This window comes from Scyliorhinus canicula, chromosome 14, assembly GCF_902713615.1.
Source record: "Scyliorhinus canicula chromosome 14, sScyCan1.1, whole genome shotgun sequence".
In the NCBI taxonomy this organism is placed as follows: Eukaryota; Metazoa; Chordata; class Chondrichthyes; order Carcharhiniformes; family Scyliorhinidae; genus Scyliorhinus; species Scyliorhinus canicula.
In genome coordinates this window covers 44,547,364-44,561,198 of record NC_052159.1, presented here as the reverse complement: position 1 = coordinate 44,561,198, position 13,835 = coordinate 44,547,364, and the positions used below count along the sequence as shown (strand labels likewise).

Below are 13,835 nucleotides of genomic sequence, written 5' to 3'. Positions count from 1 at the left end.
TTCTAACACGGTTCTGGATCCGAGGTCCCTGAAGGTCTCAGCTACAGTGAGGGAGTTGATGTAGTGTGCATGTGTGTGTGTCGGGGGGGCGACCATGGCGATTTGAGAGGCCGAGGGCGAAGTCATTTTCGTACTTCTCGCATGTGCACCGGGTGTACTCCCGAATTGTTTACTTTGTCTTAGGAAAGGCGTTGTTGGCGGGGATAGTTGGATCGGAGTATTCAGCAATTGTGGTCTCTGACCACGGGCCGCACTGGGTGGATTTGTGGGTGATGCAGGAAGGGGCTCAGCAGTAGAAGTGGAGATTAGATGTGGGGTTGCTGGCGGACAAGGGGGCCGTGAGAGGGTGAGGGTGACCATCCGAAATTATGTGGAGCTGAATAATAGGGGGGAGTTTCCTGCCTCCACACCGTGGGAGGTGCTGAAAGCAGTGGTAAAGGGGGAATTTATATTGATTTGGGCACAGAGAGAGAGCGGAGCGGACTGAGCGGCTGAGGTCGGTGGACATCCTGAAGGTGGGCCGGAGATATTTGGTGACGCCTGAGGTGGTGTTACTAAAGCAGAAGCTCCAGATGGAGTTTGGGCTGGTTTCAACAGGAAAGGCGGTGGGACAATTATGTAGAGCCAGAGGGGGGAGGTTTATGAGTATGGGGAGAAAACGAGTAGGATGCTTGCAGATCAGTTGAGGAAGCAGGTGGCAGTAAGAGATTGGAAGGGTGAGGGATAAGAGGGGCATGGCGGTATCGGAGCAGGAGGGGATGAATTAGGTTTTTGAGGCCTTCTATCAGAGATTGTATGACTCGGTGCCTCCAGTGAGGGATGAAGAGCTGAGGCAGTACTTGAACAGGTTGGAGTTGCCGAGGGTTGAGGAGGCGAAGGTTCTAGGTTTGGGGCCCAACAGGGCTGAGGGAAGTGATGGATTGCGTGTGATCGATGCAGGTGGGGAAGGCCCCAGGGCTGGCTGGGTTCCCATCTGAGTTTTAAAAGAAGTTTGGGTTGGAGCTGAGGCCCCTGCTGTTTGAGATGTATAATGAGTCGATGGTGTGGGTGGAGGTGCCCCCACGCTGTCACAGGCCTCTATTTAGCTCATTTTTAAAAAAAAATTTAAAGTATCAAATTCTTTTTTTCCCAATTAAGGTGCAATTTAGCATGGCCAATTCACCAATTTAACTTTGGGCTGTGGTGGTGAGACCCATGCAAATAGAGGGAGAATTTGCAAACTCCACACGGTCAGTAACCCAGGGCTGGGATCGAACCCGGGTCCTCAGTGCTGTGAGGCAGCAGTGCTAACCACTGTGCCGCCGTGCCGCCCTGCATCGCTCATTTTTTTTTTAATACACATTTTATTGAGGTATTTCTTGGCATTGTAACAGCAGCAATATAAACAATGTACATGAAAATATAAACATGGTACAAATATCATCTCCCTCCCCAACAGGTCCCACCATTAATTAACCCCCTAATCTACGCTAACCTAACCGCCCCCCCCCCCCCCCCCCCCCCCCCCATCCCGTCTGCTGACGATTAATTATTCGCGAAGAAGTCGATGAACAATTGCCACCTCCGGGCGAACCCTAACAGTGACCCTCTCAATCCAAACTTAATTTTCTCCAGGCAGAGAAAGCTGGCCATGTCCGATAGCCAGGTCTCCGACTTTGGGGGCTTTGAGTCCCTCCATGCTAGTAATCTCCGGGCTACCAGGGAAGCAAAGGCCAGAACATCTGCCTCTTTCTCCTCCTGGATTCCCGGATCCCGCGACACCCCGAAAATCGCCACCACCAGACTCAATGCCACCCTTGTTTTTAATACCTTGGACATGACGTCAGCAAACCCCTGCCAAAATCCCCTAAGCTTTGGGCATGCCCAGAACATGTGGACATGGTTCGCTGGTCCTCCCGCACATTTTGCGCACTTATCTTCCACCCCAAAGAATCTGCTCATCTGGGCCACTGTCATGTGAGCCCGATGAACGACCTTGAATTGAATCAGGCTGAGTCTGGCACAAGTTGCGGTTGCGTTGACTGCACTCAACGCGTCCGCCCAAAGGCCCTCCTCTATCTCTCCCTCCAGCTCATCAGTCTGCGTCTCCTCTGATCCCATAAGTTCCTTATAAATGTCAGAAACGCTCCGCTCACCTATCCATCCTCTGGAAACTACCCTGTCCTGAATCCCCCTTAGCGACAGGAGTGGGAAGGTTGGTACCTGTCTACGCAGAAAGTCCCGCACCTGCAGATATCAAAGTTGTTTCCACCACCAATGCAAACTTCTCCTCCAGCGTCCTCATACTCGGAAAGCTCCCCTCTCAATCCCTGCTCTCCGCCATATTCGGAACCTCCCGTCCATCCTCCCCGGGGCAAACCGGTGATTATTGCAAATTGGGGACCAGACTGATGCTCCCACTATTCCCACATATCTCCTCCATTGCCCCAGACTCTCAAGGACGCCACCACCACGGGGCTGATGGAGTACCCGCGCCGGCGGGAACAGCAAAGGCGCTGTTACCAGCGCCCCCAAACTTCTACCCTTGCAAGAAGCCACCTCCTTACGCACCCATGCTGACCACCCCCCCCCCCCCCCCCCCCGCTCCCCCCCCCCCCCCCCCCCCCCCCCCCCCCCCGGGACTGGACACAGCCCTGTTGGTGGTCACCCCAGCCACTCATCCTGTTCCTCCACCAGCCCCTTTCCCCCGGCACTAGCAGCCCCCCCCCCCCCACCCCACACACACACACACACACACACACACGCACCCCACCACCAGCCACTTCCTAATCACGGCTATGTTAGCCGCCCAGTAATAAATGCTAAAGTTCGGCAGCACCAGCCCTCCCTTGCCCCGACTCCGCTTCAGCATGACCCTCCTCACTCGCAGGGACGTGCCCCCCCCATACAAAGCCCGCTATAACTTTATTGACCCGCTTACAAAAGGACCGCGGAATAAAGATGGGGAGACATTGAAATACAAACAGGAATCTCGGGAGGACCATCATTTTCACCGTTTGGACTCTACCAGCTAGATACAACGGGAGCGCATCCCATCTCCGGAAATCATCTTTCATCTGATCCACCAACCGGGCCAAGTTCAATTTATGTAGCCGGTCCCAATCCCGCACTACTTGGATACCTAGGTACCGGAAACTGACCCTTACCAATCTAAACGGCAGTTTCCCCAGTCACCTCTCCTGACCCCTCGCCTGGACCGCAAACATCTCGCTCTTCCCCATATTAAGCTTATACCCTGGAAACCGGCTGAATTCCCCTAAAATTCCCATGATTTCTTCCATCCCTTCAATTGGATCTTAAACATACAGAAGCAGGTCGTCCGCATACAGCGAGACTCTGAGCTCCACCCCCCCCCCCCCCCCCCCCCCCCCCCCCCCCCACCAACCACCACCCTGGAGCAGCCCCTTGAGGTCCTCAGAGCAATTGCCAGCAGCTCTATAGCCAGCTCAAACAGCAGTGGGGAAAAGGGTTATCCCTGTCTCGTCTCCCGGTGCAGTCTAAAATAGTCCGAAGTCGTCCTGTTCGTCCGCACACTTGCCACAGGAGCCTGGTACAGCAACCTGACCCAGTCAATAAATCCCCTCCCAAATCTGTGTGCCCCAGAACCTACCATAAATAATCCCACTCAACCCGGTCAAAAGCTTTTTCCGCATCCATCGCGACCACTACCTCCACCTCCCTACTTTCCAGGAGCATCATGATCACGTTTAACAGCCTTCTTACATTGGCAACCAGCTGCCTGCCCTTAACGAACCCCGTCTGATCCTCCACCATGACGATCAGTACACAATCCTCAATCTTGGAGGACAAAATTTTGGCCACAGTTTGGCATCTACGTTCAACAGGGAAATCGGCCTGTTAGACCCACATGGCTCCGGGTTCTTGTCCCGTTTCAGGATAAGCAAAATTGAGGCCTGTGACATTGTCTGGGGCAGAACCCCTCTTTCCCTTGCCTCATTAAACACCTTCATCAGCACCGGTCCCAATATCCCGGATACATCGCTCATTTTAAAGAAGGCCAAAGACCTGGAGCAATGCAGATTGTACCACCTAATTGCACTGTTGAATGTGGATGCGAAGTTGTTGGTGAAGGTGCGAGCATCGCAAATAGAGGATTGCATGCTACGGGTGACAGGAGAAGACGGGGTACGTGAAGGGGGCAGCAGCTGTTGGCGAATGTACTGAGGCTGCCTAATGTCATTATGATGCCCTTGGAGAGCCGAAAAGTGGACATGGTTCTGACAATGGACGTGGAGAAGGTGTTCAGTCGGATTGAATGGGCGTATCTGTTTGCGGTGTTGGGTCATTTTGGTTTGGGCAGGAGTTTGTGGATTGGGTTCAGCTACTGTACAATTCACGTAAGGCTAGAGTTCGGACAAACAAGGTTAGTTTAGATGACATTGGGCTAGACCGGGCAGATGACCTCCTGTTGTATATTTCGGACCTGGTTAGGAGCTACGATAGAATCATGTCATTGTATTTGGTGGGGTGCGTGCAGACGGTGAAGGTGACGGTGCTGTCGAAGTTTTTGTTCGCATTTCAGAACCTCACGATTTTTTTTCCAAAGTCCTTTTTTTTAATAAATTTAGATTACCCAATTATTTTTTCTATTAGGGGCAGCAGGGTAGCATGGTGGTTAGCATAAATGCTTCACAGCTCCAGGGTCCCAGGTTCGATTCCCGGCGGGGTCACTGTCTGTGTGGAGTCTGCACGTCCTCCCCCTGTGTGCGTGGGTTTCCTCCGGGTGCTCCGGTTTCCTCCCACAGTCCAAAGATGTGCGGGTTAGGTGGATTGGCCATGCTAAATTGCCCGTAGTGTCCTAATAAAAGTAAGGTTAAGGGGGGTGTTGTTGGGTTACGGGTATAGGGTGATCATGGCTCGGCACAACATTGAGGGCCGAAGGGCTGTTCTGTGCTGTACTGTTCTATGTTCTAACAGTACAGCACAGAACAGGCCCTTCGGCCCTCGATGTTGTGCAGAGCATTGATCACCCTACTCAAGCCCACATATCCACCCTATACCAGTAACCCAACAACCCCCATTAACCTTATTTTTTTTCGGACACTAAGGGCAATTTAGCCTGGCCAATCCACCTAATCCGCACATCTTTGGACTGTGGGAGGAAACCGGAGCACCCGGAGGAAACCCACGCACACACGGGGAGGACGTGCAGACTCCGCACAGACAGTGACCCAGCCGGGAATCGAACCTGGGACCCTGGAGCTGTGAAGCATTTATGCTAACCACTATGCTACCGTGCGGCCCCTGTTCTTGGAGAGGGATCAACATTGGGGGGTGGGGACTTGCATTGCGGTTTGTTGAATTACTACTGGGCAGCAAACATCGCATGGCTAGGAAATGGGCGGTGGAGGAGCGATTGGTTTGGGGCGGAACCAGTGTAGACAGCACTTTGAATTGGAAGGCATGTCGCTGTGGGTGCCAGTTTGTGATAATCATAGGTTAGCGCCGGCAGGGTTGAATGCGAGGTGCTGGCTGGCGGCAGGTGGGGATAGAGTACTTCAGGGATTTGTTCAAGGAGATCTGGAAGAGCTTGAAGAGATGTACCAGTTACCAAAGGGGACGAGTTTCAGGTATCTACAGGTTATGGACTTTATTAGGAAGGAGGTGCCGTCATTTATGGCATTAACTCCCCCGGTGCTGCAGAATAAGCTTTTGCTGGAGGATGACACTGGGAGGCTGGGTTGCGGACATGTATGGGGAGCTGATGAAGAGTGAGAATACTCCCATGGAGGAAGTCAGGCGCAAGTGGGAGCAGGAGTTGGGGGAGGCGGCTTTGGGGGCTGGAGTGTGGATGGATGCTTTGCAGAGGGTGAATGCGTCCTCATGGTGTGCTAGGCTAAGTCTTATCCAATTTAGGATGGTGCATAGAGCCCACATGACAGTGTCCAGGAAGAGTCGGTTCTTTTCAGCGGTGGAGGATAGGTGTGGGCAGTGAGCTGGGGGTGGTACTGAGAACATGTGCACATGTTTTGGGCGGGTCCGAGGTTGAGGGAGTTTTGGAAGTGATTTTTGGACGTAATGTCAAAGATTCTGGTGGTAGAGGTAGCTCCGAGTCCAGAGGTAGCAATATTTGGAATGTCAGAGGATCCAGGAGTTCAGGTGGGGAGAGAGGCCAATGTCTTGGCCTTTGCCTCCCTGATAGCACAGAAATGGATTTCTTAAAATATAAATTTAGAGCACTCAATTTATTTTTCCAATTAAGGGGCAATTTAGCGTGGCCAATTCACCTACCCCGCACATCTTTTTGGGTTGTGGGAGCGAAACCCACGCAGATACGGGGAGAATGTGCAAACTCCACACGGACAGTGACCCAGACCCGGGATCGAACCTGGGACCTCGGCGCCATGAAGAAGCAGTGCTATCCACTGCACCACTGTGCTGCCCTCAGAAATGGATTTGTTGGGTTCGCGGGACTCAGAGCTTCCAAAAGTGTGGGTATGGGTGAGTTATTTGGCGGAATTTCTGCATTTGGAAAAAGTTAAGTTTGCCTTTTGAGGGGTGGAGGAGGGGTTCACCTTGAGGTGGAAGCTGTTTATCGACTACTTTAAGGAGTATTGAGTTATCAGCTTGGGGACAGGGGGGTGGGAGTTTACTTTTTATTTGGGGGGCATAGGTTAGAAAAGCGAGGCGGGTACCAGGGTGGCAGGGGAGTATGTGGTGGGTGGTGGTTGGGGGAGATGCAGTCAGGGGGTTTTGTTATCTGTTGCTGCGGTTGTATTTTGTTTTTTTGTGAATATGTATATATTAAAAATGCCTTCAATAAAATGTTTTTCAAAGAAACGAGAAGAAAAAGGCACACAACAAAAGACTGATATACACTATGTCACTCAAATATATTAATAACTAAATACAGTTTCATCTGAAGTTACCTCGTTTCCAAAATATACCCACATTCCCTGAACTCACTGGGACACGCCTTTTCCCAAGCAACAGCCAAATTTAGGAACTCTCTTGGTCAAATCCAGTTAATAGTTACCTCACAATACTGCTCAGGTAACCAAGTCGAGGAAAACGTTTCTTTCTGGTCCCGCAGTCACAAAACTGCATCTTTTAGAGAAAAATATCTGCAATCTATTGTGGTTCAAAAAGTTTGGTGGAACAGGCTTCCATGATTCAGATTATAGATGGAACTGGTCTGACTGTTGGATGGAGAACTAGCCTCTCTCCCCAATGAGAACCTATACTGTTCAGTCTATTTGATATGCCTCTCCGTAGATTCTACTGTTTACCTCGCTTAAATTCCTTGCCAGTTGTATAACCCCACTGATCTTTGGTAAAGGTTTCTGATATGGCCCTTTGCACCCCAATCTCTCTCGGTGCTTGCTCATCTTGGTATTGGGCAAATCGCACCTCATTATTCTAGATTCCTGTCAGTCTTGTTACTTGGCTGTTACTTTTGTTTTCATCTCAAGTTCACTGTTGATCTCATTAATTTCCAAAATTCCTACCAGAATTGCTCTTGAGGCAGGATGGGTGCAGTTCCAAAATTAAGGTAACAGCGATTGCAAGTAATGAATGAACTTGAAGGGGGAATGCCGGGATTGAACCCAGGTCCTCGGTGCCATGAGGCAGCAGTGCTAACGACTGTGCCATTGTACTGCCCCCTCTGTCAACTAATTTTGAAGTGCAAAATAGATGTTAAAATTCACAGAACTCCATTCAATTTGGCCACCTGACAGCACCAAAGAAACTCCATACTACTGCTTATGGGTTCTGTGGGTCCCTGTGTGGCTGAGCCCAATCCTAGATCCGCATCTTTAACCGCACTTGGTGGGTGTGACCTCACAATTGGCAGGTGTTTCCAGGTGGGATCAAGTCTTTGGACTCCAGGACATTGGTATTCCTTTCTAAAGCTCCTTTACTGGGCCTCCTCTCGCCATTGGGTGTCCTTGAAGAATCGCGTCCCTTCAATGAGGTTCTCATTATTCATGAGGGTTTATACATTCCAGGTTCTAAAATGGAGTTCAACTTTGATTTTCTTTTTAATAAATTTAGTGTATGCAATTTTCTTTCCAATTAAGGGGAAATTTAGCATGGCCAATCTATCTCCCCTGCACATCTTTGGGTTGTCCTGAGGGATAGTCCAGTTCCAGGGATAAGGGAACCCGGATTGGGGAGCTTCCTGCTCCTGCAGCCTTCATTCCCCCATCAGATATTGATTACAAGTAGTCTGCCTGATCCACTGTTTGAGTACTTGTTTTGGATTGCACTGGTCTGATCCCTCTCCTCTGACCATACAAGTGACCTGGCCAGGTATTTTCAGCACTCAACAGCATTTCTCTCAGGCTCAATAGAACATTCAAGTCTCTCCACCACAAGGTGGCAATAGTTAATATTGAGCCATCGGGGGCAATGATTGCACCTTCCAAACCCACGACCACCACTTGAAGGCATTAGGAAAACAACCACCTGCAAATCCCCTCCAAGCTATGCACCATCCTGACTTGGAACAAGATCACCATTCCTTCAAGGTCATTGAATCACTCCCTTCCACATGGGACTGCAGGCAGCTCCACAACATCTTAGCAATGGTTAATAAACACTGGCCTGGCCCGCAACGCCACAGGCCATGAACGATTGGGATTTGCTATCATTTGTTGAAACAATTGCCCAGATGAGAAAAAAAAATGTTTTTGTTCGTCACTTGCATATTGCAACTCATAAAATGGGGTGGAAATAATTCAAACCTGCCCGTGGCAGCAATTTACCCAAATAAATAATCGTTTCAAAGAGCGCTGACCCAAGAGTGGGGATTATAGGGATCATTACATTGTACAATAAAACACAACTGGAGAGCATTAATAAAAAGTTTTATTTCATAAGCATTTCAAAAGGTCAACAAAAACAAAAAGCTTCAATTTTTAGGCAATTACAGTGCAGCAATCTCTTTCTAGCACAATGTCTGATACACCAAGAACCTTACAACAACTCAAAAGCAAATTAACTTTCCCCTCCCTCAAAGCCAGTTGGCAATGTATACCAACATGAAATAGCTCTCACCAAGCCAATTTATTGTACCCCCTCACCGTACCGGCCAAGGTTAAGTGTCAAACAAAACACCACTAAGAACCATTGAGCCATCCAAATACACTGTCATAGTGTGTTAACTATACAAAATAAAAATAAACTGTACAGTTTAAAATCAAATTCTCATATACATAGCCTTATATATTTTAAAAAGAAGCAGAGTGTGTACAGGGCAGGGGTAAATGCCCTATAGCTGAGAAATGTTGCTGGAAGGTGAAATTCAATCGTCATCTTCTTCCTCTTCCTCCTCTTCCTCATCTTCCTCTTCATCATCCTCCTCCTCCTCTTCCTCAACCACCTTCTTCTTTTCCACTTTGGCAGCTGTAGGCTTCTTAGTGGATTCACACTTTGTTTTAGCACGATATGCTGCAAGATCCTAGAAGCCAAGAATAAATGTTTATTTAGCACAGATAAATGATCACTTTTTCCATTAACAATATTAGCCAGAATCAATGCAGTTCAAATACTTATACGGAAAACTTGATTCTATAGCACCCCCTACCTCAAAAGATCTGATATAGTATCACTGTTGTACTGGCACAGTGATGGCAAGTTTAATCATTGACTGTGACCTCAGGAATTCTTGGTTTTCATTCCAAATATCCATCCAAGTAACCTCTACCCCCCTCATCCAGTCTACCAATTCAGGGCCAGAAGGGTGGCATACAGAGTATTCTGCAGCTAAAACCAGAGGTGGGGGTGCAGAAGACAAACAGAAAAGCTAATATCCTTCAGTCACACTTACCACTTCATATCTTTCCTTCAGCTTTGCTGCCCTCTTCTCATATGGAATCTTATCATTTGCAGCGGTTGCATTCCAAAGCAGTCCCAGCTTCCTGGCTGTGTCCCCAATTGATGACCCAGGATTTTCCTCTTTAATTTTGGGGCGCCAGTCAGAGCAGAACACAAAGAATGCAGATCTGAAATTAAGTTGAGTTAAATTATTTCAAAGTCAACTTGCACACAAGAAGAAAATCAAAGTTGATGCTACAAATAAGTCACAAATTTACTTTACTTTCTTTAGCCCTAAAGGGGCAGTACCAAACTAATCCAGCTTTGGGGGATGCTGTTGCCATTATGGCTGTCCCATTTGCCCAAAAAAGTTAGTGCACTGGAATGCAGGCTAAATGCTTATATGGAAGAACAGCTTTTATGAAAAATACATGAGTTTTAGCACTGTTATTCCAATGAGCTCACTAACCAACTGAATGTTTCTGGCATTTTGTCTTTATTTCGAATTTACAATGCATTTTCTGAAAACTTACGGAGGTCTCTTTGGTGCATTAGGATCCTTCTTTCTCTTTAATTTCTTGGCACCCTTTGGTGGGTCATAATTCTTCATTTCCTTCTCCCAGCGAACCTTGTCTTCTTTTGCCTTATCTTCAAATTTTAGTTTTTCTTTACTGGTCATGGACTGCAAAAGAATACAACTAAAATGACTGCAAAAAACCTGCTCACGATTACTTTACTCAGGATTTCCATGAAACTGACCACAGGCAAATGTGCAGGTATAAATTTTTTTCAACCAATTAAATGTCACACTTTAATATATATATCATTCTTGTCACCACCACCTGGCATTTTACAAAACTCAATCACCACCTGAGCCTAATCCAGTTTAAGTAATGTTCTATTATACTTATTTCCATGTGTTATCCTAATCACCCAGAAACTAATGGAAAAATGGCAGAGATCAAATCAATTTATGATTAAGAAAGTCATACTTTTGTTTGGAAAACCGTTATATCAATGGAAGAAATTGTTGGGACAAGTTGAGCCCATATTTATTGGAGTTTCAGAAGAGGGGATCTTATTGAAACAAAATCCTGAAGGGACTTGAAAAGGTGGATGCTGAAAGGTCGTTTCCCTTATGGGGGAAGACTAGAACAAAGGGGACAGTTTAAGAATAAGGGACTCCCCGTAAGAATCAAGGTCACAATCATTTCAGCCATGATCTTGTTGAATGGTGGAGCACACTGAAGGGGCTGAATTGCCAATTCATGCTCCGAATACATATGCGTGTGTAAATTAGTTATAGTGTGTTCTGGTCAAACTACATCTCTGGAACTGGTAATTAAGAACTACAAGGCTGATTAGTGCCAGGGTTAAGAGCAACTACAGAAACTTGGGACAATTTATGTAAAGAATGAATCAGAGGTAATTTTACCATTACAGAATACAGTAAATATTAATCCAGGATATTTAAAATATTACATTGTCATGTACAACCTAGGTCAGATAGTCCACCCAAATCAAACTGCCCACCTTCCATCTTTCTGCACACTTCTTTGAGAATTCGGAAAAGTTGACACTTGCATCAGGATGCTTCTTCTTGTGCTCCTCACGGCATGTTTGGACGAAGAAGGCATAAGAGGACATTTTGCCCCGGGGTTTTTTAGGATCACCTTTTGCCATTTTGAACTTTTCTGAAAAAAGTAGCATAAGAAATGAATTCAATTCTGCATAATCCTTAAGATTCCACACCTGCCCCAGTAGTTCATGAAATCAAGGGATTCTGGTCCACTTTGGGGGGGGGGGGGGGTAATTCATAATTGGAATCTCGTTTAAGAGTACAGCAGTCCTTACATTTCCTCAAGTGTTTTCGGGGTGCAAGTAGCACTCGTGTTGTTGAGGTATCATCTATATACCCGCATCTCACATCGGCACCTTAAAATACCTGAGCCGAGGTCGCTATCTCTTAAGAGAATTTTTACTCCTAACACCTTTCAACGAAACTGTTTTTGAAATACTTTATTTCGGCAAATTTAGGGTGCCCGAATTGTCACCCCATTCACAAGAAAAACAACCGCGCCCACACATTTTAATACGGGACAAGGTGGAGAAACGGTGCGCAAATTCAAACAGCCAAAATTAAATGGAACGAGTTCGATGTTATTGTTGCAAATCTGCCCTCAGCATTAAAGCCACCCTTCAGCGGAACTTTAAAATCAAAAAGTAAAAAAGAGCTCTTAATTATTTAATTCTCAAATTTAAAACAAAAAAAAAACTGTTTCCGTGATTAAACAGCCCCGCCTAACATTTCACGCAGTTTTCCTGCGAAAGTTAAAAAAAAAATACGTATAAAACTCTCTCTCTTGAGTTTTCTAGATCGCTACGAGACTTTTACTTGTCCCATTATTTTCCACCGACGGGCGGGGATGGATAATTTTTTGAAAGAAAAAAAACCGCAAATAATGAAAATATAAAAAAAATAACATTCTCCCAATTTAAAAATATTTTATTTGTCCCTTTTGAAAGTTAATCCGCACCGTTAATTCCGCCCCGAACCTTTCAATCCGTTTAAAATGGTGCTGCTGGAGCAATGGCTGAGAACAAAAAAAAAGAGGTCAAACAACAACGACAATATTTCTTCTTCCATGTTGAAAAATCTTTCTTCATGAGAGAAAGTCCCCTTCAAATGTCACCAAGCACCGTCTTCGGGTCGTTTCCAATGTGCAGATGCCCGTTTTCCGCGTGTTTTTCTCGCCTGTGGTCTTTGCGCTGAGTGGTATATATAGTGTGTGGGCTTTGTACATATAGTTTAGTGTTAGAGCCGCGAATGGCCGCTTGCCTCTATAACACACACAGTACATGGCTCCATCTTGATAGCAGCGTCAGTGCGAGGGGAAAAACAGACCCGCTCGCCCTAACAGCCCGCGTCTCGCCCCTTCAACTGCCCGCAACCCCGGCAAAAAGCGCACGGTTGGATAGCCCGGAGCCCGGGCCACCCGATCCCGTTCCCAGACCCCGCTGCGAACGCACCGCCGCGGCGCCACACACGGTTTGGAAAAGTTGAACCCAACTCGCTCTCGACGCGCTGCTGTTTAATAATGGCTTTTCCCTCAGCCGCCGTCAGCCATGTTAAACAGCGGCGGCTGAGGGGAATTTTTCACAACTTTAACTCTAGCGCTCTAACAGCGGATATTTATGAAACAAAACAAGAGAGTAAGACATGCCCGTTTAGAATATGCCTGATTTTGGCCCCCCTCGGTCAGTAAGAGCGAGGCAGTGTTGTCAGAGGTTGTCCGCTTCCACTTGCTCGGTGCACTCACACTCAGCCTGAGCCTGGCAGCGTCTCTCACTGTGATGGCCGCGCCTGCGCACTACCACCAGCCACCGTCGCACTCCCATTGGCCGCTGCCCAGCCAGCCCGCTCCGGCATTGGCCAGCGCCCTTCCATTGTTCTGACCAGAGCCGCTCTCCCATTGGCCGCCGCGGGGAAAACGACTGCTGAGGGCAAAACAGCGCGCAAATCCAAACCCAGCTAGAGCGGCAGAGCTGGGCCCTGGAGAACACAGTCTGTGTGTGTGCAGCCTGGGTACTCAGCAACTGGAGAACACAAGTCTGTGTGTGTGCAGCCTGGGTGCTCAGCAACTGGAGAACACAGTCTGTGTGTGTGCAGCCTGGGTACTCAGCAACTGGAGAACACAGTTTGTGTGTGTGCAGCCTGGGCACTCAGCAACTGGAGAACACAGTCTGTGTGTGTGCAGCCTGGGTACTCAGCAACTGGAGAACACAGTTTGTGTGTGTGCAGCCTGGGCACTCAGCAACTGGAGAACACAGTCTGTGTGTGTGCAGCCTGGGTGCTCAGCAACTGGAGAACACAGTCTGTGTGTGCAGCCTTGGCACTCAGCAACTGGAGAACACAGTCTCTGTGTGCAGCCTGGGTACAGGGGTAAGCTGCACTCTGCCTGCAGCCTGGGTACAGGGCTAAACGGCACTCTGCCTGCAGCCTGGGTACAGGGGTAAGCTGCACTCTGCCTGCAGCCTGGGTACAGGGGTAAGCT

General features: G+C 47.9%; 1 protein-coding gene across 3 annotated transcripts; it reads right to left on the bottom strand.

Annotated features, from left to right (window-relative positions):
- Positions 1-8,814: 8,814 nt before the first annotated feature.
- On the bottom strand, positions 8,815-13,165 carry LOC119977387 (high mobility group protein B1-like). 3 transcript variants are annotated; one of them, XM_038818237.1, is made up of 6 exons: positions 13,005-13,147; positions 12,318-12,374; positions 11,314-11,474; positions 10,314-10,462; positions 9,794-9,968; positions 8,815-9,424 (listed from the first exon to the last, which is right to left on the bottom strand). In XM_038818237.1, the coding sequence occupies exons 3-6, from the start codon at positions 11,461-11,463 to the stop codon at positions 9,269-9,271; spliced, it is 630 nt and encodes a 209-aa protein (XP_038674165.1). In that variant the 5' UTR covers positions 11,464-11,474; positions 12,318-12,374; positions 13,005-13,147; the 3' UTR covers positions 8,815-9,268. The 3 variants fall into 3 exon arrangements, with proteins under 3 accessions (XP_038674165.1, XP_038674164.1, XP_038674166.1); XM_038818236.1 differs by lacking the exon at positions 12,318-12,374 and having other exon boundaries at positions 13,005-13,165; XM_038818238.1 differs by lacking the exon at positions 12,318-12,374 and having other exon boundaries at positions 13,101-13,121.
- Between the last annotated feature and the right edge of the window lie 670 nt (positions 13,166-13,835).

Excerpts from the sequence above, each read along its gene's own strand:
- LOC119977387 (XM_038818236.1), bottom strand. The coding sequence starts at position 11,463 with ATGGCAAAAGGTGATCCTAAAAAACCCCGGGGCAAAATGTCCTCTTAT. Across the intron at positions 9,969-10,313 it reads AATGCACCAAAGAGACCTCC|ATCTGCATTCTTTGTGTTCT; the intron begins GTAAGTTTTCAG and ends ACTTAATTTCAG. Across the intron at positions 9,425-9,793 it reads TGAAGGAAAGATATGAAGTG|GATCTTGCAGCATATCGTGC; the intron begins GTAAGTGTGACT and ends CTTGGCTTCTAG.